Source organism: Psittacula echo (assembly GCF_963264785.1).
Source record: "Psittacula echo genome assembly, chromosome: 7".
Taxonomy (NCBI): Eukaryota; Metazoa; Chordata; class Aves; order Psittaciformes; family Psittacidae; genus Psittacula; species Psittacula echo.
In genome coordinates this window covers 35,550,086-35,574,746 of record NC_137740.1, presented here as the reverse complement: position 1 = coordinate 35,574,746, position 24,661 = coordinate 35,550,086, and the positions used below count along the sequence as shown (strand labels likewise).

The following is a 24,661-nucleotide window of genomic DNA, read 5'->3' as shown; positions in this document are numbered from 1 at the left end:
ATAATGCTACATAGGCATTTAAAGATGAAATGTGTAATGTAAGTGTCGTATAAAGCTTACTGAGGGTTTCTGTCGGGTATTTGGAAGCACGCAGTAAGTGCAGGCACAGGAGAGCTGGGAAGCGTAAGGCAGAGGCACTGGGGTTGGCTACATGCATATTGACTTCAGTCGAGCAACAGAATAACACATTCACACAAATTTGTCCCATGCTGACAAGACCTGCAGACTGGCACAACAACAAGTAGGCACTTATGGACTAAAACTTTTAGTCTTTCAGTGTCTAACTTTCTCCTTTGGGAATCTTTGCTTTGTATGTGTTAGAGAATAAGTGGTGAAGAGAAGGAATTGAAATGCAAGCTCTGTTGGCTTGGTATTTCTGACCTAAGACACATGGCAGTAGTGGGTCAGATGCCAAGGTAGCCTTAAGTTTAAAGGAAAAAAATGGAAGGTTGGAGATAGACGTACACTGCTCCAGGAGTTGGAATTTTAATATCAGTAGCTGTGTGATGAGCTGAACTGTGTTAGGGTGAGAATTGTTGCTTACTGAAGCATTTTAGCAAAGCTTGGAGGATGGATTAGTCAGAAGTATTAATGCTAGCCCCTTTTGCTGTTTTGTTTACTTCCTTGTTTCCCCGATGGATATTTCTCATTGATGTGTACAGTGACTTTATTGTCTAAAGATCTCTGAGGGGGTGTTGTCTCTTAGCTAGCATAACTACCTAACTTTTCACCATTATTTACTAACAAAAGGGATTCCATTGGTAACTAAGTCAAGATTCTTCTTTCAAAGAATTTTTGGCTGCTTGTCAAGTCTTTTGCAACTGAGCAATATTATGGTACATTTCATTTGTCACCAGTGTCCACAAATTCTGTTATGGTGCTTGAAATAGGAATTAGCATTTGGGGCTTAGAGTGACTTAGATGAATAAATTGTATCTTACTGGAAGGTCAAATGAAAGTAATGTGGATTTGTAGGTCTCCCTGGTGAAGAAGTACAGGAACACATACCGATTCCAGATCAGCATTGCTTAACAATTACAACAGAATTAAAAAGTAGAAGCTGTTGCTATATCTTTGAGGTCTTTTTCTGTACAGGTCATGTTTTGTTAATCTGTGGCTGAAACACTTGAAAAACTTTTAGGTCCATAATGAAGTATTCTACCTTTTTATGTAAATAGATTTTTACTTCTGTTTGAACAGTATGTCTGTTAGTGTTGCTTCCAAATAACTGAATCATGCACTGAACTCCAGTTAGGGTTTTTTTTCCCACAGATTTAAGACTAAAAGTTTACTATTCTTTTTTTTTTCTCAAGTTGAATATATTATTACTTAAACAAGATTAACTTACTTTCTCTAAAATTTATCTTGCAGATCTTAGAATCTCAAGACATGTATTTCCTTGGACTGTTGTCTTTGCTTGCTTTGCAAAGCAAAGCCTTCAAGATAAATTTTCCTGATGAAACCATTGCTGAGCTTTCTGTGAATGTTTACAATCAGCTACGAGCTGCAAGAGAAGATGAGAATATTCTTTTCTCTCCTCTGAGCATCGCAATAGCCATGGGAATGGTAGAGCTTGGAGCCCATGGAACCACTCTGAAAGAAATTCGGCATTCCTTGGGTTTTGACAGCTTAAAAAATGGTAAGTCCTTTTAATCATGTTTTACTATGGAGCTTTTTATCTGAAAGAAACAGATGGCAATGCCTGAACAATGATGGAAGTGGCCCGGTCATGTCCATGGGTTATTAATCAGTAGGCTTCTTGGCATCCTGTTTGATAGCCTGAGCATGCTGAAGCATCCTTTAGTGGTTTCTGCATAAGCTGAGAGATGAGAACATCAGGTGCTTGGCTTGGGCACCTGAATTTGCACTTGAGCAACCTGAAGCGGTTGCAGGTGACTGTTGATCTTGGTTTCTGTCTACGAAATAAGCTTGCCTTTGCCTTGAGAGAGTTATAAGAAGGTTTTTAGGAACATCTGATTATAACGAAGCCGGAAAAGGAAAGTAGTAGTTCCAGTAATATTGCTTATAAGAAAATATGAAAAGCATAATAATTTAACTGAAAATATCTCTTACTTTTACACAAATTGTTTGGTTCTTGTAAGTAGAACCTGTAGGTTCTTTACCCTAATTCTGTGTCACTAATGTTCTTTCTGCATTGTATAATGTCCCATACAGATACACAAGCTAATCAGGAAATATAAGCATTGTGGCTATTTCAGTACAATATGCCTTGTGTTCCCATCAGCCCTTCTGAGAAGCAGGATTCAGTTCTTCAGCAGAGAACATTACTACCATGCTGTCCCATCTGTAGTATGGGATGAGATAATTCATGGACCTGGATGTAGTGCTGAATATTATTTTCAACTGTTAGTGCACGTGACTGTAATATGACTGCAAATGTACAATATCGGTGAATGGCAAAAAAATTGCTTGGAAGAGGCAATTTCTATTAATTTTGATATAAAAGTAATTGGTTTGAAACCTGAATGATAATTCTTACTCACATAATGTGCTGGACTTCTAAGTCTTTGGTAAAAGGATCCGGGGGAGGAATTTCTGAATACAGTGTTCAAGATACGTTCAACAGTACCACTGCAAGATGATGTCTCTCTGTGGAGACTACAGCACATATTTGGTTCCACAGTGTGTCTCTAATGCATTAATAAATTATTCCTTAGCACAAGACATACAAGTGTGACTTGTAAGAATGATTTTTTTTAATTTTTTTTTTTTAATTCCTCTTTTGGTGTTGAAAGAATTACTGTTGATAACTTTGTCTGTGATGGGATTCAAATGTCTCATTAATTATGCTAATTATAGATAATAGAAAAAAATAAGCTCTAAATAACATGTTGTGCCTCGTAGATTGTTCTTTCAGATCTCAAGGTGTTTGCAAAAAAGACTGCGAACTTCAGCAGAAAAAAACCCCTTCCTTTTCTGAAACAGAAAATCTGTTTTTCTTTCCTCAGGTGAAGAGTTTACCTTCTTAAAGGACCTTTCTGATATGGCAGCTACTGAAGAAAGTCATTATGTTCTGAATGTTGCTAATTCTCTCTATGTGCAAAATGGATTTCATATCAGTGACAAATTTCTGCAGCTGGTGAAAAAATATTTTAGAGCTGAAGTAGAGAATGTAGATTTCAGCCAAAGTGCAGCTGTAGCTGCCCAAATCAATAAATGGGTGGAGAACCATACAAATAGTAAGTCCATGTGATTCTTTTGTATACTTCCTGCAGTAAGTGTTTGTGTTTCTGAAGTATTAACAGTGGTGTTGAATTGTTGCCTTGACTTTTATATGTTCTGTTTGAGACTGCAATATCTCCTTGCATAAAAAGAATTCTAGTGTCAGTTCTTTGTGAAATTATGTTTTTCTCCCTGTACAGGAAAGATCTCTCTTAAGTAATATTAGACATGGCTAATCATGTAGTAGTATCTGAATATTTTTTTCACCTGTCTACTATCTTAAAGTACTTGTAACGTTTACTGAAGGAGAATGTTTTAATGGTAGGCTTTTTAATGATATTTTAATACTGATTTTGGTATTAAATTACAAAAAATTAGGTAAGTACTATTACTAACTGCAAACAAGTTGTCTACAAAGGGGTTATTGGTGTATGCTTTGAATGGCTGGAGTAGATCTCTAAGAAACTCAGTTACAAGGTAGTAAGAACAGAATACAGAGGAATACAGAAGATAATTTTAAACCACAAAATCAGACCCTGTAATGTAATCTTTTCCAATGCGAGGAACTGTCGACAGGGCTTCACAACAAAAAATTGCAGCAGGGGAGTAAACACAAAATTACTGTTGTAAATATGCATATTCAGATCTGCATGATTTAGGTCTTGCTTCATCTGTGGAATCCCAAATAAGTGACATTTTCTGAATACATGCAGAATCTCAAGGTATGGGAGTGAGGTTAGTCCCTTGTTGTGGGGATCAGAGCATTATCGCATTCTACTTCATCTGACATGCTCTGGGGGTTGATATTTTAAGTGTAATTCAACAGGAGTCTCACTCTAACATCAGTTATACCCTTGTAAATGTGAAGGTACTGGAATCCTCTATAATGACTTAACACAGCACCATTTAGTCGGAACATTTAAGAGTCCACAATGCTTAATGGAAATGTATGGCACTAAAGTGGAAAAACACCTTATATATTGATTTTATTTCATTTTGAATGTTATCTGTTTTTTCTAAGGAAAAATAGCAGCTACTATATTCATAATAAATTCTGCCCTTTCTCTGAAGTTACAGAAATAGAGGGAATGTAAGCAATGCAGTAGATTGCAGTGTTTTCAGAGAAACATGGTGTCTATCTGAAGAAAAAGTGGAATTCTTTCTTTTAGAAGGAACCGCAAGAGTTCTACTTAACACCTGCCATGTGCTGACTGAGTTCGTAACCATTGCCCTGGAAGGAGCTATGTAGAGCTAACAAAGGCAGCTATGGGTCTCTTAGGGGTGGGTTGTGATAGTAACAGTCCCTCAGCCTGGCCTCTGACCACTAGATCTCATTCTCTCCTGCCTGCCAGCTCATACAGTAGAGGCTCATTTTCTCATTAGAAAAGGGGTGCAAGACGGGCAGGTTTCCAATTCCAGCGTGTTAAGCATGATGGGAGGCTCAGAGCAGAAAATATAACTGTCAAAGGTTTTTCTGGCCAGGAGAATTCTTAGTGTTACATTAGTGTATTAACAAGATGTGACTGAAAATATAAGGGAATATGATGTATTAAATATAAATAGAAAAAATTGGAAGTGTGTTCCTTCTTAATCCTTTTTTGTTTGTTTGTTTGTTTGTGGTTTTGTTTTTTCTTTCCCAGTCAGAGAATGAGTGTAGCAGTATTGGTCACATCTCATTTCCAAAAATGCTCTAGATAAAATGAAGTACAAACAGCGAACCCAGAAGAAGTACTGCCCTTTGATACGTAAATTTCACAGCAGTTAGTGTCATATGCTCCAGAAAGCAGAATTAATTTGTATTTTAAGCCATGGATTAAGAAGTAATAATCTGAGAAATGTGTTTATTTTAACACCTTGCATTGCAATATCAGTTAAAAATAGAAGTGAGCAAGAAAGCTTTCAGAAGTAAGCTGTAATTCTTTAGGAATAGTGACAAATTAGACAGTGCACCAAATTTAACCAAGTCTAAATTATTCTGCTTAAAAGCAAGCCATTTAAGATGAACTAAAGCAGGTAACAGACTGTATTCTGATGTAAATGACTTGGGAGTTAGGAGCAAAGCAGCTGCCATGCTCAGCTTATGTACCTCCCATGAATAGTGCAGATGCTAAATAGTTGGGGTTTTTTGCTTTCCAAGAGCTAATGTCAGCAGAACAAATGCTATGAATTTGGGGGGGGGGGTTATAATTACTCCGTACTTAGAAATCGGTAGGACATTACTGAAAGTGAATGCTTCCTTCAGAATTGGTCCAGGTGAAGGTTCCAATGGGTACGCTTATGCACTTTAAATAAAGCATATGTTTTAAGTGCTTCTTTGGATTGGAGCCAGAGTTTGTAGAAGTTTTGATGCTAAGACAGTAGTGCTGAACTGTATTATAGCACCAGTACAAACATTCCTTATGTGACCCCTTTTCCGCTTGGTTCCATTGTGTGTATATTTAAGTAGTGATCAAGAAACAGTTGACTTAACATGTACTTAATGGAAGGGTTTACACACCTACACTGTGATTTAGGTTTACAAAACACTAGCAGTTTGAGATTTAATGAAACATCTGAATTGGAAATTACATGGTGGCACAGCTTTTTTTTTTTTTTGCGTTTTTCAAGCTGTCTTAAGTTTTCATTTAATGGTCAATTTGATATGCAGACTGACGCTTGGTTTTTTTCTTAGATATGATCAAGGATTTTGTGTCTTCAGGAGATTTTGGTTCTCCAACTCATTTGGCTCTCATCAACGCAATCTACTTTAAAGGCAATTGGAAATCACAGTTCAGACCTGAAAATACAAGAACGTTTTCTTTCACTAAAGATGATGAAAGTGAAGTGCAGATTCCAATGATGTACCAGCAGGGAGAGTTTTACTATGGTGAGTTGGAGCCTTAGCAGCTTTAAAGCTAATAAATCTATCCTGAATAGATACATTGCAGTAATACTCATTTGTGGTGTTGTCTGTTCTTTCACCTAGAACTTTAAATGTGGTGTTTGTCCAGTGAAATATCTCTGGTTTTGACGTCTTTTTGTAGTGTGTGTTCTTGTGCGTTATAACTAGATAGAGCTCTTTATAGATGCTGCTTTCTTGATTACTTTTTAGGTATGTGTGTGATGCCACATGATGGATTTCAGAACGCTTATCCATTAAATCTAACCTCTTTACAATTCTTGCACTAGTCTTACTTCTTTCTAAAATATTTTTCTTGTTCTGTGCTAAATATTTAAACAAATGTTTGCTTGTTACTGTTGTAGTATCCTTAGTAAATATCCTTAGTAAATTAGGGAAGTAAAATAGGGGTTCTTTGAACAGCAGAACTAAGGATCATTTTTATCTCGAGCTTGAACCCCAAATGAGTTCTACAGTGCAGTATTTTGCTCAGTCTCATCATTGAAAAATTCTCTTGAATAGAAAACCTCTGCCTGTTTCCATGAAAGTCTTGGCAGCCTTAACAACTTTCATACTTCTCTCTAACCAATGAAAGTTAGGTAATAGGTTCAGAAGTGTGATAATTTACAAACTGTGTGATTGCTTCTTTCTGTAAGAAAGCAGATGTAAGCCTCAAATCTTATGATGAAGACACCAATATAAATTTCATACAGAAAAAAGGGGGTCACTTCTGGTTCTATACCTAGAAAATACTGCCTAGTATTAGCCTTCCATTTTTTTCGCTGTCTCCAGTGAAAACAAAAGAAAATACTTCTACTAGCTTTTGTTGTTGTTGTTTTTCTCTTGTAGGAGAGTTCAGTGATGGATCCAACGAAGCAGGTGGTATCTATCAAGTTCTGGAAATACCGTATGAGGGAGATGAGATTAGTATGATGATCGTTCTTTCCAGACAGGAAGTTCCACTGGTCTCATTGGAACCACTGGTTAAAGCCTCATTGATTAATGAATGGGCTAATTCTGTAAAGAAGCAAAAAGTGGAAGTATATTTACCAAGGTGAGAATATGCTCCCATGTCAATAAAAGGGGAAAGACTGCCTTCAAATTGATCGGAGTAGCAGAGTAACTTGAACACCTTGATCAAACCTGCAGTTAGGTAGCAACCACATGAAGGTTGCTTTGACAATAAAGCCCAGGGGTGCTGGGTGATCATTGTTTGAGCAACAGATGAGCACTGTGTGTTTGCATCTCTTTCATATATGAGTTCTAGAAAGGAAAATTTCATCATTGGGAATATAGCCATTCTGAATGATGTTCAGAGTATTGCAGAACTCATTATGGCTAAGTTCCATTCAGACAGGAGCCATAGAAATATTGCAAGTCTGAATTAACAAAAGCTAAAGTGTTTCATTTAGTTCCTAATTAGATTTCTATATGCTGCTAATTTAAAAAGTTCTAATGGTATGTGTCTGTGTAGATACAAATGGTTGAGTGTTGAGAAGTAATTCCAATCAATTTGTCTTTTGTCTGTTTTCTTAGTTGTAATAACTGATGCTTTCTCTTTTCTTAGAGGAGCAATAGAATAGCAAGATATTGCTACCAGAAGGGATGCAACTTCTGTCAGTTTATTTGTAGACATAAGTTGTGTATGCTCCATAACTTATTTGCTCACATCTGTCTCTTAGTTATCTTGCCCAGAATTCGTTTTCATCTGCCTTCAAGTATTTTTCATGCTTGCCCTATACTAGACTTAGTAATAGAGTTGTTTACTACTAAATGTCACTAATGTATAGTTGGATCATGATGTCCTTTCAAGTGGTTCATAATGATTTCATTAAAGTGTTTGTATAGCAACATGGCATGAGTTTGATGTGGATCACTTCTATTTATTCTACTTTTTTGGCACTGTACAGTGAGTATATGACAGCACTTAAAAATGCTTTAGATGGTGTTGAAATAATGTTTTCTTAGGTTAAGGTTGTTTTCTAAAACAAAAACAAAAACCAAACAAAAATCAAAAAGAAAACCACAAAAAAAAACCCCAAGTTTTAAGTGAATTCTTTTAATCACTAAAATAGTTCTTTGTTGCCAGGTTACTTGCAGAGTTTAGAGGGACTTCAGACCACTTTGAAGAAGCTAACTGCAGCTGAGCACAATAAAACAAGCCTAGCCAAGATAAATTAGGTTGAGATGGACTCCATTGAGGCATGCTCCAATTCAAGTTCAAGGTGGAATTTGAGTTCTCTTTTAAGCTCTTATGCTTAGTGTCAGAGTAGCAAGGGAGCAGCAGCATTTTGGGGCTGGTTTTGACTGTCTCATAGTAAGAATTCTTTTTTAAGCAGCATTTACTTTGAAGAAGTGGGGAGAGCAGCAAAGAGCTGCACTGCAGGTTTTATGCAAACTGTGCTCTGTTCCTGTGATTTTGATTTGGTTTTCTCTTGGAGCTTCAGGTCCCAGGAGCTGTATTATTAACAGTCCACTAAGATACAGGGAAAGGGCGTTTCTCCTGCAGGCTTGGGCAAATCTTAATAGATGTTAATGAGAGGTAAAATATGAGGGTTCTTTCATCCCTTAAGCTTTCCTTTTATAGCATATCGCAGCCTGTGCATCAGGTGCTGAAGTTGGACGTCTTCTCTCAAAGAATTTCTAGTGTGTGAAATTCACAACAGAAGTCTCTGCATGGATTATATAGGGAATCCATAAAAATTAGCTTCCAAATTCAACAAGCTCCGACATCTAAAGTTAAATATATGAATGTAATTGAAAACATGTTATTTATGTTTATATTGTGAATTAAATTTGTAGAGGTAGTTTGGGGGTTTATTTGGTTTTAACCAAAAGCAGAGGCTCCAGGATTCTCTGTAAGCAGGTTCTCAGACATGAGTTTGAGGCCTAGGTTTTGTGTGGTCATACAATGTCATTATTTATTCCATCCACATGCTAGTCTGTCACTCTTACCTAAGAATCTCAAAAAATTTGATGTGTTTCTGAATTAGGGCTATAAAAAGGCAAAAACTTACAACCAGTTGCTGATTACCATCAGTATTTTCAAATTATAAAAGATGACTATCATGAGCTTGAAATTCCGTCTCGTAAACCTGCAGTTCCCTTACAAAAAATCCAAACGTTAATTGCATGCTCCCAACATGTTGGGATTTCTGTTAGGGATTCAGAGGTAATCTACAGGATTTTATCAATCCTCTAAATAAAAACTTCATAAATATTTAATATTCTGACTCAGAAAGGCGTGTTATGAAATGTGGCATCCAGGCTATGTCCACTGAGAAATTGAAAGCAGCAGTGGAATAAAATTAAATTTTTATATCCTGAAAGATGCTATCCAATTATAAAGTGAACATTTTTTAAACTTAAACATTTGTAATAGGACCTGGATGACTAGCCAAAGCAGAAGCAGAGTTAATCACAACTTTCCAATTTCTGTCTGCTTTATCTGTGTGCAAATGAAATTGTGTACTATTCCTCTTAATAGCAAAGGAGAGATTTGTACAGAATTGTTAAATTATACTTTCTCATTTTAATTTCAATCATTGTTTCCAGCTTAACCCAGACTAAAGTGATCAACATTTTAATCCACTTTTTGCATAGGAGTGAAACAGATTGTGAATCTAATTTACAAAGCTGTCTAACAAAAATTATTTGAAGAGCATAGGAGAAACTAGTATCTAATAACAGTGCTATAGTCTGCAGATATCTTAAGGATTGCTACAGTATGCCCACCTCTCCATAATGATTACCTAGCTTTTTTTTTTACATTTAAAATACCATATAAATGCCTTAGATGATGTTGAAATGATAATACCCTATACAAAACCTAAAGGTTCAGATACATAACTAAGGAGACTGTCAATGACAAAAATGCATCATTTTAATCTAATGTTCGTGTAAGTTTTAAATTTCATGAAAATACCATAATTCTGTGCTAAACTGTTTGTTAGTTTCTCACTCTAATTCTGCTTCCTAAGCATCTCATTCTGTAATTTGTTTCATATGGGAGAGATGCAAAGATGGGGGAAAACAAGGGAAGTATTTTTGTTAAGCTGTTTGGACTTCGTTTTACATGTAGGAAGCAGAGAGACTTTACAAATGAACAGCGTAAAAATAAATATAGAGCTAACTCAGATGTCCACTTCTCCTTGACTTTGGGTAAAACCTGGTAGGCAGAGTTGCTGTCCTTTATTAATTCCTTTCTGGTCTGTTGAAGCATACATCAATGAACATGTATGTTATGATTCTATTCTATGATTCTGTTCTATGATTTTATGATTCTATGAAAAGAGTTAATGAACCTTCTAGAACTGCTTAAGTATAGAAGATCTCCTCTTGACTCAACAGACTAGTCATTCTGTTCTGGTCCTATGGTGAAAATATCTCATCTTTTCTTCAGTGTCTATTTCTCAGAATTCCCTTTGTAGTTTCTAATGCTCCCAGTTGCAACTATTCCATGACTTCTAGTATTGAAACTAGGATTTTTTATATAATATTTTTAAAATCAGAAGCACCTTGTTTGTCAAAAACGTATGACCAGCTGGTTTATTATATGCAACAAACACAGCAAATAATCATGTGTCAGGACTAGTATCATGTAGCTTGGCATTTCCAAAGTCTGAGGTACAGTAAATGCCTGACTTGGGAAATGAGATTGAATGTCTCTTATGTGTTCTAGGTTGTCAGCTTTGATTTTGAATACCTACATTGCTGTCTGTAAGAAATGCAAAGAAATCCAAATATGACTGGAGGATAACTCATACCAAATTTTTACGTCAGATTGCATAGCCTGAAATTAAATTTCAAAGTGTAAAGCAGCATTATTATTGTTCAAAAGAGGATAGTTCTGATGTCAGCTAAAATATTTGAGATGTCGTTAATACCTTATCTGTTACTCTAGCTGAGCTTCACAGCATGTGAGAAAGGAGGGAGATACTGGTTTAAATAGTGGCTTAGAGTGGGGGGGTTTACCATATGACAAAAACAAAAGGGGAGAAGGGAAGTAATTAGTTTTATTTTTGTAAAGGGATATTTTGGTATTTATATAGCCGATGTGATATTTTTGGTGTCCTTTATTTGCATAAAAAGTAGAAACTCACTTCTATAGATATTGTAGAGACCTTTGCTCATCTTAATACATTTAATACTAACTGTGCTGAAATAAAAGCCAAAAAAGGAAAAATATACCACTGTGAATTTTTTATAAAATACAGTTTAACGTGCATTTTTTTGTTCTGTTTGTAAGGTAGATACAATTGGATGTGTTTTTCAAAATGTTATAATATAGTTTTAATGTAGAAGGAAATATTTCTGGATTTATTCACTCTGGATTTATTCAGTGTGCACAGTCAGGACCTCTGTACTGGTTAATTCTAACTAGCATTAGGAATAGAATCTCAATTCTTCTATCTTAGGGTTTTTACTTAAGTCTTTAAAATAGATTTGGGCATACTTTACAAGTGTGTAGTGAGAGTTAAAACTGGTCTATAGTTTTAGAACCTAGAAACCAGGAAATTTGAATGAGTGAGCAACTTGTAGGTTTGTGTCTTGAAGCTAAAATCGTGGATAACGTCTTGAGACCATAGTTTTTGAACCAGTAGTGTGTGTGTCCAGAGCTTTCTAGGAGAAGAAATCTAACAGGGCACATCCTCATTTTGTAAAATCCTATTGGGTGTTTTCACGTCATCTCACGTGAGTACCTACATCTCATTCATTAAGGTAATGTCTTCTTGGGTTTGATTCTTTTGGTGGTTTTTGTTTGTTTGTTTGTTTTTTGGTTTTTTGTAAAACAAATGTTGCCACACTGATGCGGCATATATCAGAACACCATGAGAAGCTTCCTCCAGTGCATAAATCGTTGTTGGTCTCTTCTGATTCTTTTGAGAGCTGTCAAAAGAATAAAACAAGAATTAGTCCTTCTGATTTTATTCCAGGCATATCCTGGAATTCATATGGACTGGGTACACAAAGACTTGCAATGCCACCAGTGATTTATCGATCCTGAACTATCTCCAGATCTTATTTAACGTGCATAAAATTCTTCTCTGGTTAATGACTAACATCTATTCCATCATAGATTTTTGGCTTCTAATGGCATTTCTAAGTTCATTACAAATGTAGATTCTGTATTAGATTTTTTTTATTCTGTGTAAATGTTATAAGTGAGGAAGATGCACTTGACTCTTATCCAGTTGCCGTTTGATGTCCGGATTATTCTTTTTCAAGCTGCCGAGGCTTTTACATGCCAAGGTGTCACACAGCTTTTCATCAGCTGTTCTCTGCTCAGAGTCCTGGCTATATTTTCTCCTGAAAAGAATATGTTCTTCCTTGTAGCTGAGGAAGCTTAATCCTGGAAAAGGAAATTGCACAGAAGCACCTATTAATTTATTTGGTTCTAGCACGGATAAGACCTGTCAGCAAGGACTGCAGTGTAACTGCAGAATTGTTTCTGACTGAATGGCTCGCTGGAGAATCTGTAACAACACCTGATGGACTATATTTTGTGTTGTATAGTTATGACCAGTCACTGTCAGCAAATGTAAATCACTAATAATTTGATAATTCTACAGAGAATCCATAACTCACCTGTAACAAATATTTATAATTAGTCTTTTGTATTTGTAGACTTCTAGCATTTTCTGGTTGGGGCTACAGTTCTTATTTTAATATAATTCTGACATGTTTCTTTGTTTCTCCAGCTCTCCAGTCTGTTTCTGGCCACACACAAAAGACTTGAGGTTTTTTGTTTTGTTTGTTTGGGGTTTTTTTTGTCTTACATTAGGCATAACTTACAATGTTTGAAGAGCAGTCTTTATAAACAGAATAAGCTTTTGACCAAAATCTTGCCCTCAGGATAAATCTCAATTTGTCCTTCTAGCACAATAACATAGCCTAGAACATGGCCTTGCAAGCTAACCCTGAAGTCCTGCCAGCTTATACTCACATGTGCATTTGCATTAACTATTTGTTTTCCCTGTTCTTTATTCACAATCAAAACCCAATTAAAGTTTTGCCACAAAAGTAATTAGAAGCTGAGTCAGAAATGCTTTATATTCATGTTCATAACTGCTGGTCTTTGCTTATACTGTCTAAACAAAAAGAGTATCCTTTTTACTTTCCTACTCCTTTGCCAACAGCTTTTTCATGAATTTGTGCTGTCCTTTGCATTATTTGATATTCTGTTCTAGTATGTGTACAGGTAAATTCAGTTTTTATAATAAACCTGTTGTATACGAAGGAAACATTTACATTAGCTACTTTGTAATTTTGCACTGAGTTTTTATCGTCACGGGCTGTACATAACCTTAGCATATTTTTGCTTCTGCGTTAGGAAAAAAAAGAATTGAGCCATAGGAGCAAATTAAATTGAAGTGTTTTTATAGAAGGTGTGTCACTGTAGTACTAACACTGAATCTCCTACTTTACATTACTTACCTCAGTGTTTCAATTGTCATTACCTCACTATTGTTATTGTCATAACAATAAGCTCTGCTTATGTCTGGGCTTTTTGTAATTTTCTATTAAATTCTACAGGTTCACAGTAGAACAGGAAATTGATCTGAAAGATGTCTGGAGAGGTCTTGGAATTACAGAGCTGTTCAGCAGTAGTGCTGACCTCACTGCAATGTCTGGTAAGAAAGAGGTTCTTGTGTTGTCCCCAGGAGTATATGCGGAAGTACTCAAATCACCTAAAGATAATCAACAAGGTCGAACCAAAACCTGCTGGCAGTTTTCAGATCCTTCATTATTTTTGTATGGTGTAAGAGTGTGCTCACTGTAGGAGCTATTGAGACAGAAGAGAAAACCATCAGGGGGATGTATTCGAGGTGTGAGATTTTTGACCTGAGAAAGTTCACTCTCAGTATTTCAGAATTGAATCTCATTAAAAATGTAGTGAAAGTATAATGTGATGCAAGAGGCAGATCCACATTGAAGGAATATATGTCTTCAGTGACTTGATGGCAAATGGGATTCACACAACAAGCTCTTGTCATCTTTTATCTCCAGAGGCTGTTTGTTCATAGCCTTAGGAGCATTAAGCTGTTGTAGTCATCTCCCCAGATACCTGCTTTATAAAAGCACCATAGGAAAGAAAGAGTTCTGATAAAAGCAATTGAGTCACATATATTGACAACACTTTATTTTCAGAAGTTAAAATATTCAATACATTTAGAAATTCAGGTGGAAATGAGATATTTATGCTTTTAATACCTCCTAAAAGTTATTGAAGTGGCACAAAAGGTAATTGAGTCATCTTTGCCTGCCAAAACCACCTAAGTGGTTTTACTTTTGTGTATCAAAGGTAGCCAACAAGCAGTGTATTTAGCATGGTCTGTCTACACCTAAATTTTCGTAAACCAAGTTGTTCTCTATCTAGAAGCATGTGCCTGTGTGAAATTGCTGTCATTGTTCTTGTAATATGTGCTTATATACTGCTCCCTGTATGGTGCTCTATGGGTTAGTGCCCAATTGGCCAGATAGACCCTTAGCTGATGGGAAATACCTGTTCTTAATTGCCTGTCTCTGGAAGCAAACACAGCTGGGTGGTTTATTCAAAGTAGTGGTAATGAAGGCAAGTGTTCCTTTAAAATCTACAGCAGAAATATTTGCGATTTTCATATCGTTTTAACTTTTGCTAAGTTTGAAATATTGTTTATAGTGTATCATGTAGCTTATTCCACTGTTTGCCGCTTTCACTTTTCCAGTGGAATTGTGGGAAAAGCTAGAGTTAGACAATGCACAAAGAATTTAAATAAACGAAAAATCCTCCTTTAAAAAAAATACCATTTTTCTGAAGAAAAAAACCTTCAATTTCTCTGCCACCACAAATAAAAGTAAGCTTTTGAATAAATTCTGATCTATATATGTGTCGTGGTTTAAGCCCTGGCTGTAAATTAGAACCATGCAGTCTACTTCCCCCCCCACCCTCCCAGAGGGATGGGGAGGAGAATTGAAAGAATGTAACTCCCACGGGTTGACATAAAAACAGTCCAGTAACTAAGGTATAACACAAATCACTACTGCTGCCACCAATAATAATAATGATAAGAGAAATAACAAGGGAAGAGAATACGATACCGCTCGCCGGAAAAGAGAGCCCGACAGAAAAGAGCACGTGCCCTTCCGGGTAGCTCCCAGTTACATCCCCGGGCATGACGTGCTGTGGTATGGAATACCTCTTTGGCTAGTTTGGGTCAGGTGTCCTGTCCCTGCTTCCTCCTGGCTTCTCCTCCTCCCTGGCAGAGCATGAGACTCACAAAGTCCTTGGTCAGTCTAAACATCGGTGTTATCAGCTCTGTTCCCAGGGTGAAAGTCAAAAACACAGTGCTGGAACAGCTACTAAGAAGGAGAAAAACTGACTGCTACTGCTGAACCCAGGACAGTATGGAAAAGTATTTACTGGAGGAAAAGTACTATGGTGAATGGAGAATACATATTGAGACTGAACCACCAAGTCAGTGTTTGTCTCTTATATAAAATGTCATGTAAAAGTCACCTCTACATAGGGGACTAATTCTGTGATGGAGAGGCTAGCAGAAAGATTGGAATGTGCTTGTGTTTTAATCCACGTGACTAATGATTTGTTTCATGTTTTACATTTTTGACAATTGTTCTGTACAAAATCAAAATATCATGTTTTGCATGACTGAATTAACGCCTCTGCCATTTAAAGATTAACTTGTTTGTTAAGCAATGTACAGCACTGTACAGAAAGAATTCTTGAGTGGTACTGTAACTTTCTTGCTTTTCACTTAAAAGGGCAGGTGCTGCCAGGTGGTGAAAAGGTCATTCATTGATTAAGAGTAAGAACATATTTTTGAAGTAATGTCTTTAATGAAAACCTTACTATTGAAGCTATGGAAATTAAATTTTAAGTAATTAAAATACAGAATAATTATCCTATTTCTAGCTTTCACAATGTAAAATGAGGAGGGAAGAGGAAGGGGGAAAAATGTGAAGAAAAATGTTGAAAGCCTGTTTTTACAAATACGTGGATAGTACGTCAGTTAACAGGGAAGTATGAAGCCAGTAGTTTACATGCATCTCAGTGTCAGGCTTCTGGAAACTTCATGGCACTTCATTAAGCCTTAAATGCAAGGTTTACATTTTGAACAAAATGTTTGTCTGGACACTTAATTCAGGAAGATAACAAATCATTAAAAAAAAAAAATCTAAGGAGATTTTTGAGAAATTCTGATGCTTTTTAAAATACTTTCCTTCATCTCCCATTGCTCTTGCTTTTGGATTATTGTCAAGGAAAGCTGCCTGCAATTTCAACAACAGCTGTAATCCTACAATCAGATCCAGCCACAGATTGTTGACTTCAGTGAAATTCTATGTGGGTTTAGTGGATATAAATCGAATTGCAGGATTACAGACTTATTTTTCAATATTTAGAATTTTTTGCTTTTTGCACTCAATCTGAAAAAATGGAAATAGACAAGTCAGCTTTACCTCCCATGATGTCTAGATTGGGAGCAGCCAAAGAGAAAGTATTAATCCAGATGCACATTTTAAATGTTATCCTCTTGCAGAAATTGCCAGTTAACACTGGTGGGTAGGAGGACATTCCTATTTGGCCGTCTAATTCATGTATTCTGGCTCTCACTTTCAGCAAAAGACTTCAACAGGTTTTGCTTGTATCTCTAATTCTGTCAGGCATACAAAATAATCTTGAAACAACTTCTAGTATTTGGGGTTTTATAATTTGCACAGCATGCAAACTTGCTATTTGAGTATTTTGACACCACTTGCGACTTACCCTTGAACTAATTTAAATACTGAAATTCCCCTTCTCTTTCAAATGTTTATAGTGTTTCTTATTGTTGTATAACACCTTAAATGACAGCCACCTTTAACCTGAAGGTGACCTGAATTTCTGTGAGCAGCACAGTGATATTAATGAGTTACTTTCATAATATAAAGTAATTAGAAGAGCATCAGTAAATAGCTCTTCGAAGCCTTGACTGATATACGTATAACTTTTCTGGGACAGCCTAAGCTAGAAAAGCCAATAAACCTGCATTCCTTTTTAAAATGAGACTTGAGAGCAACCAGTTGGCAGCTGTGAGTAGGAGTTTGCAAGCATATGGAGTGTAATGACAAATGAAGTGTGATGCTAACGGAGTCATGTACATTAGAAGTAAGCTTCAGATTACTCCCACATGTTAATGGATATCTAGGCTGTGGTCCTGCAGAAAGCTTAAACTTTGATACTAAATCTCCAAGAGACTTTTCTGAGATGCTAACAGTCAAATCATATTGGTTCTTATGAAAATCCAGATTCAAAGAAGCTACTAGAGAAAAATGACGTGTTAGTAGATACTCAGGTAAGCCCCACCTTATCCAGCTACAGCCATAACAAAAAGATGTGTAATAATGACAAGATGGATATGATATTGAGGTATTTCAGTCAGTGATTTGACAATCATAAAACAGAACAAAGAGAAAACTACCTGAATACTCAGTGACGACATTATGCTCTGATGGGAAAATAGACTCATTCACTTCAGGGAGAGATGAATAAGAGGGATGTGATAGTGGCAATATAAAGGGAAGAATCTAGAGAAAGTTAAGTGGGCTGTGGAATTACTCCTTTCACCATCCAAGAGCAAAGATATCCGATGAAGCGAAAGTCAACAAATTAAAACCAAATAGAAAGTATTTCTCTTATGGAAAACATAACCACAGAGATCATTACTGGGTATTCCTTGAAGTCATGAGATTGGTGGGATTAAAAAAAAATGCTTCAGAGCAATCAAAACCATCTATACTACACTGAAGAAAGGCATTCTGTATATTCAGTGGATTAGAAACTTGGGTTAGGGTATAAGGCATGTGCTGGGTGAGAGGATATTTTTCTCTTCTAAGTTGTGCTGTAGTTTTCTTCTGTAAGGCTTCTTGAACCTTGTTATGAAACAACAATGCTGTCACTGGCAGAGTGTGCTAAGCTGGTTGGACATACTCGTCTCGTCTGTAGTGGCACTTCCTGTGTTCCTGTCAACAAGATGGTGGTGGTTTGTTTTTTGTGGGTTTGGTTTAATGTTGGTTTTGTGGTGTTTTTTTTGTTATTGTTTGGTTTTGTTTTTTATTAATACCCAGGTATATTTAAAAGTAAGCCTACTATTATATGTGGTGGCAAATATTAGCAACATTTATGCTGTCTATAAACTTGTCAGATGGAGACCACAATTCTGAGGTACTAAGAGTTCTGACCAGAAATATACCTTGGAGTACCATAACCACCACCACAATATGCAAAATAAAGCATTCAGGAATAATAAGATATAGAGTATGGCTGTGAATATTACAGGTCACAGGAGCAGGCCTAAGTGCTGTAATCAAAAAGGTGATCGCAATACATGATTAAGCAAAGTGGGTAGTTTTTTGACTGTTATTAAACACAAAATTTTATTTGGGTTTAAGATAAGGAACTCCAAACCAGTATTTTTCTATAAAGGCTGCAAAGTTATTTTTTTTCTTTTGGTATGTGCAGTATAGCTCAGATGTTTAATAGAGCTTTGAAATGGACTCATGCAAGGATAGCAAAATATAGCTTGATAGAAGGTGAAATATGTAGGACTGACCAGTAAACTCACAAATAATTCTGATAACTGGCATGTCCACAAAGGCAACACTCTCACAGCATGAGACATGCACGACAGGAATTCCAATTTGTGGATCTGTTGCCCTTTTTGCCTTGGGTATCTATCCATTATTACCTAAGTACTCTTGCACATCCAGTGTTTGTTTTTGAAACAGTTTTCGAAAACTTGAGTCTTAATGGGTCCATAATGGAATTTAAGCTTTAGGGGATGACTATTGAACACCTGATTGTACTATTTACTTAGATTGTCATTTATTTTTCACAGGTAATGCTTGAGGTTTAAAGGTGGTGTTAGTGCTAGAATGCAACCAAGTTGTGTTTTCAGGTGGCCTTTCTATTAACAGTTACAGAGACAAAAGCTATGAGGATTGTGTTAAGTGTTCAAGATAAGTAGATGCTGCAAATCCTTTGGTTTAAAGTAATGCAGTTGGAACTTGCAGCTGAAACTTTATCCTAGCTTTCAAGATGGCATTAGTGAAGGTTTAGAACTGAAGCCTAGAACTACAGTTTTTAGGATTCTAGGACATTTTACTACACACAATCTCAAAGGGAATGACTTTGGGCTTTTGCGCTGATACTGAAGTTAAGCAGCTGAGCTAGGAAGCTTCAGAGTGTATGTAGGAGTAATGAGATCTGCTGGGGAAGAGACATTTTAAACTGTTGTCTCTTATGGTTTTAGCTTGCATTAGTATTAGAACTAGTGGTTATCATTGAGAGCCAAAATAAACGGTAACAATTGCATGAATAGTCCCAAGCTTTTCTTTCTTAGTCAGCCTTCAGCTAGTTTTGGTGTTTAACATTTTGTGAAGGATCAGAAATACACAATGATACAAAGATGTCTCACTGGGGTGATTAGATTAGATTTTCATGGTTGTATATCTCCCTGTTGAGAAAGCCTTTATTCCTTTCTTAACTGCCAGTTGTGCTCTGTCATTACTGTGGATTTTATGCAGGTACGATAAATTTATAGCTAACCCTTATTATGTCTTACTTATTAAACTTAGTCAAACAGATCAAATGGTGTTACGTGTCTTGCTTCCTGCAAGTTCCTGAGGATTACAATAGATCTGATCATTTAGCCACTACAGAAAAATAATGAAACATCCACTGAATTTAAGCAGGAGTAGGCTTGGACGAAAAATAAAATACTGACAAAGAAGGGTGGAAAATGAACAACTGAAAAACGCCTAGTTCCATGGCAGTTTTTGCATTAACTATTTATCTGCAGCTTCTTTTAAATATAATTACAAGAGAGAAAATACCTAATTTTGCTGGGGGAAGTTTATATTGCACCTAATGCAGAAATAAAATTGTTTGTTACACACATTTGCCATATAATGTCATAATAATTTTTCCTAGTACTTGCATTTAAAATCTTTTGTTAAAGGATTGTCTTCTACTCTGTCTGGTACGCTGGTGCTCTAGACACTGCCAAGCTATTTTAATACCATACTGTAGGAGAGGGCTACAAATTTCAGTGAGGTAAATGGTGCTATTTTAATAGTATAATAAATAGTATTGGCAGAAGGTATTTTAATGCAACTGCTGTGTACGAAGCTCTTGTACTTGCCTACTTGGGACAGAAGGTGAGTAATAGTTTGGGGGGTTTTAGCAGTGTTTGTGGGGTTTTTTAAATACTTCAGTCTTACTGTTGAGCCACTTGAAATATGTTTCCTTTTCTTCTCCAGATAACAAGGAACTTTACCTTGCAAAGGCATTCCACAAGGCATTTCTAGAAGTTAATGAGGAGGGATCAGAAGCTGCTGCTGCCTCAGGTACCTGACTGAAAATCAGAACTAAATCTCATGTCTGGTTATTTTGTGTTAGGTAATTTTTCAAAACTGACTTGCTGTACAGGCAGGAGGGCTAAATAGCATGTAGCATGAAGACACAGCATAACTAGTATGCTGCTTTTCAGAAGAGAATTCTGGAAATTAAAAGTGGTAGCATTTTTTTTTTTTTTAATGAGGCGTGTTGTGCAATGTTTCTTTTCTGTGGAAAGATTAAAACCTTCCTTACTTTGCTTCTGCTTGTCAGGAGGGTGCAGACTGCAGCTTGTATTTTCTTTACGGAACTTCCGCATTCATAATTTTTTATCTGGTAATTGAGATGGCCAGAGGCATTTGATCCAGAATAGTTAAGAGGAGAATAAGAGTTGTGGCAATTGTACTTTTATAAGCCTGTACACAGAGATGTAAGATTTGAAGCACTAAGTGCAGAAACATAGCTGGGCCATATTCATGCTAGGATGCCAGGTAGTTGGTTTACTTGGTTATCATATGCTTTTCCTGAAAATAAGTTACATTAGTTGCCAATATGTATCGTTAGGTGATTTCTAATTGTCTCTACTTGTACCAGTCTTTGAAGAAAGGAAGAATTACTTCCCTGGTTATGAATGTCAGTAACGGTGTTAAATTTTAACATTAATATGGACAGAGATTACGGGCATGCATGAGTCTTTATTATCATTGCAGTGAAAATGTAAAGTAAATGAAGCACTGGGAACTAATAATAATGTCATGGAGGAATCCATGCATCTCCAAATAAAAATAATGAAGAGCCAAATTCTGCCTGATTTCCAGTTATTTTTACTTTCTGCATTATTTAAAGTAAATAACTCTGCATTATTTAAAGACTCAAGCGCAAAGCTTCAAGATCAGCCCATTTAGTTGTCATATTCCATAGTTATTAAAGGTTAGCTTTTACTATCAACTGCAGGCTTGGAGCTGTTTAAAACAGGTCAGCAGTACTGTCTAATGTAATGCATTTTCTTTCTACAAATGAGTAGGAGTCATAACTCCTCTTAGAGTTCTGGATCTTAAAGTTTTAAGCTCTTTACTTCAGCCTGGGAAATTGTGCCACTCTATTGTTAATCCTTCTTAAAGCATAAATAGGCATGCAATTTATCTATCAGACTCTCCTGTTTTCAGTTAGATTTTTCATGATATTTCGTGGTGGTGCTTAGTGCTGAGTGTGGGACTTCAGTGGCTGCTCATGAGCTCCACAAGTATCTCTCATGAAGAGTAGGAGAATGTGCAGTGATATTTAACAAGTTGTCTGTGTTCTTCTTCCTTTAGGAATGATTGCCATTAGCAGAATGGCAGTGCTGTATCCCCAAGTTATAGTTGACCATCCCTTTTTCTTTTTGGTCAGAAACAGAAGAACAGGTGAGAATAATGCAGACTCTTCCGCATTTTCACAGTACATCATCAAATATACAAAAGAAAATCACATATTTTGATCAGTGAACTGGCCTTATATAATGAATTTTCCTTGATCTGCCTTAAAATACCCAATATTGAAAGATTCACCTTTTCTATGTCTCCTTAATGCTTCTCCAAGTAAGATACCAAAATCTGACATAATCCTGGAAAATATTCACAACTATGTGAGTAAAAACTCCAGAGAAGAAATATTCACCATTTTTCCTCAGAGAACAAAGTGTTATTGCCCTGAATATCCATAATCATGCATTCTGTGAGAGCTTGGCTGTAGTAAGACCAATGAGATATGTTCCTGGTACTAAGTGATTTGCATAATAGACAGATATTACAGCTATGAATAATTCTGTTGTGCTCTTGAAGCATCCTGTGGCAAGCAAGGGAATAGAACAGCACTCATTAGCAAAATGGGCAATGATTAAGGAATTCCTTAGTTTCATATTTGTAATTTGTTTTAATGAGGTGCATGTGACTGGATGACAAAAGATTACTATGCACCCACCCACCAACTATCATACGTGTGTTCCAGTATGTTGCATTTTCTATAGGCAAACTGGTAGGTTCAGTTAGAAGGGCTTTTTTCCTATATTTGAGATCCCTATCATAAATATCAACGTATGTTAATCCATTTAGATTGCAGTAATACTCTACAGCCTAACTAGGTAGAGTCATTTGTGTACAAGGAATGATACCAGCTTTTAAAGTGTTTTTAACCAAATCTAAGTTGAGGATCACTGCTGTTGTAGACAGAATTAAGCAAAAATGTTTCTGAAGGAGATATGTTCTTTTCCCTACTCAATATACAAAATTCTCCTCAAAAAGAAAAGTTTAAATCAGAACAGAGTAGAGCTTGGTAGTTTTTATGCAGTTCTTAATGTTCATAGGGGTTGCTGTTGCATGCAGAAAGAGGAATTGCCAACAACTATAGTTAAATCCTGAAAGCTATTTGCTAATTTAGACATCCAAGATGAGAAACATTTTGAAAAAACAATCTGTGATGGTTACTCTTTCTCAAGAATACCCTAAGTGTTCATGATTGATTACGGTGTTTAAATAGGTTAGAAATATGTAAAATAGGAAAGATGTAAATGGTGATTAAACAGTGTAGAGGAGCAGTATTTATGTATGTATTCCTTGTTGTGGGTTGCATGCTCTTATGTGGACTAAATCTGTGAACAGGAAGTATCTATTAATCATTAACTGATTGGTGTGGAGTTTCTGGGGCTCACTTTTAATTCTGTGTGGAATGTTGTCCAGCAGGCATGTGGGGGTCAGAACTGGTCAATAAGGTTACTCTGGTTAGGTATTCACATTTCAGTTAGGGTCAGCTGCCACCTTTGAAGCACCCTAGCCTACTGTGTCATAACCACTAAGATGTCAGGGACAGCACTTCATAGGCCCTCATCAAAACCATTGAAATGAAAGTGAACATTCGTGTTGATTTGTGGTGGGTTTTCAATCAAGCCTTTAGAATAAGCAGAGGGGCACTGAAATACAGAAGACTTCCATATTCTTGTCTGTCCTCTATCAGTTCTGAATACAAAAAGGTCCTCTTCTCTAGGGATATTGATCCACTGCCTTTCATGGCTACTAAGTCCTCCAAGGCTTATATTCCTATAAAAATTGTGCATCACATGCTCTCTAACTTATTATCAATATTCATCATCTTACAGCCTCAACTTTTCCTTTTGGTTCTGACATTTTCCCTTCCTTCCTCCCTTTCCACAGGTACTGTGTTATTCATGGGAAGGGTAATGCACCCTGAAGCAATGAGTGCAAGTGGCCATGACTTTGAAAAGCTTTAACCGCCACCAGCTACCAAAAGAGGAGATAAGCACATAAAGTTTGAAGTTAATATATTTAAGGTTATCTGTGTTTTTCCCCAAGATATTGTTTAAAATGCTTTCAGATTTAACTGTGCAAATCAATTTCCAGAGGAAAGCTTACAGTATTACAGTAATGCTCCTGTTTCTGTCATTGTGATTGTCATGTCCTTAAAATAAAATTGTGTACATGTCAACAACTGTTTCTTGTTTTAAAGAATTGTAAAGCAAAAAAATGCAAATCCATTATTGGTAATTTTTTTACAGTCCAAAGACTGATTTGATCAGTGAGACAGGAGTGGAATGTGTGCAGCTTTGAATAATGCAAATGGCAAGCCTTGATGATAATTTATAGTGTTGAAGACCTACATCTGGAAAATGTAATCTCTTCCTGTAAAAATAGTAAACAGACTGCAATACACTGTCTCATCAAAGTTAATGGAACAACTTAAGCCTAGTCAGTTTTATTCTATAACGTAACCTGTGGTAGACTTTGTGCGAACTTTCTCACATGTGATTCTGAAATGTTGCTTTTATGAATGCTCCTGCATGTTACTCTGCAGTTGACCTTCCATAACTGTTGATGCCAATAAAATTTGATTGCATGAATATTTGAGACTAGTCAGTGTAGAATAGCTATGTATGTGACTGAACTAAAATAGTTGAATAGTAATGTCATTCATGTGAATGTACTTTTCTCCCCAGAAGTTGTTGTTCTACTCTAACCTAAGCTTTGCAGTATCTCACTTCAGAGATCTAGAATGAGGTTTCTTCCAAGTAAAACAAAAAAAACCCCATAATTTTAAGTGTCTAAAAATGTTCTATTCATAAATAAATTCAAAAGGAACAACGTAATCCTTCTGTTCCCTAACTTATTGCGAATAAAGTGACAGAGAAGAGAGTGACACATTACTCAAGTAAATACTAGCAAGGGAATTAGTTGTTG

General features: G+C 36.3%; 1 protein-coding gene across 1 annotated transcript; it reads left to right on the top strand.

Moving 5' to 3' along the window:
- Window positions 1-1,121: 1,121 nt before the first annotated feature.
- On the top strand, window positions 1,122-24,643 carry SERPINI1 (serpin family I member 1). The gene is made up of 8 exons (XM_080623437.1): window positions 1,122-1,639; window positions 2,970-3,200; window positions 5,855-6,049; window positions 6,911-7,115; window positions 13,598-13,695; window positions 20,360-20,446; window positions 21,749-21,838; window positions 23,621-24,643. The coding sequence occupies exons 1-8, from the start codon at window positions 1,390-1,392 to the stop codon at window positions 23,695-23,697; spliced, it is 1,233 nt and encodes a 410-aa protein (XP_080479563.1). The 5' UTR covers window positions 1,122-1,389; the 3' UTR covers window positions 23,698-24,643.
- The last annotated feature ends 18 nt before the right edge of the window (window positions 24,644-24,661 follow it).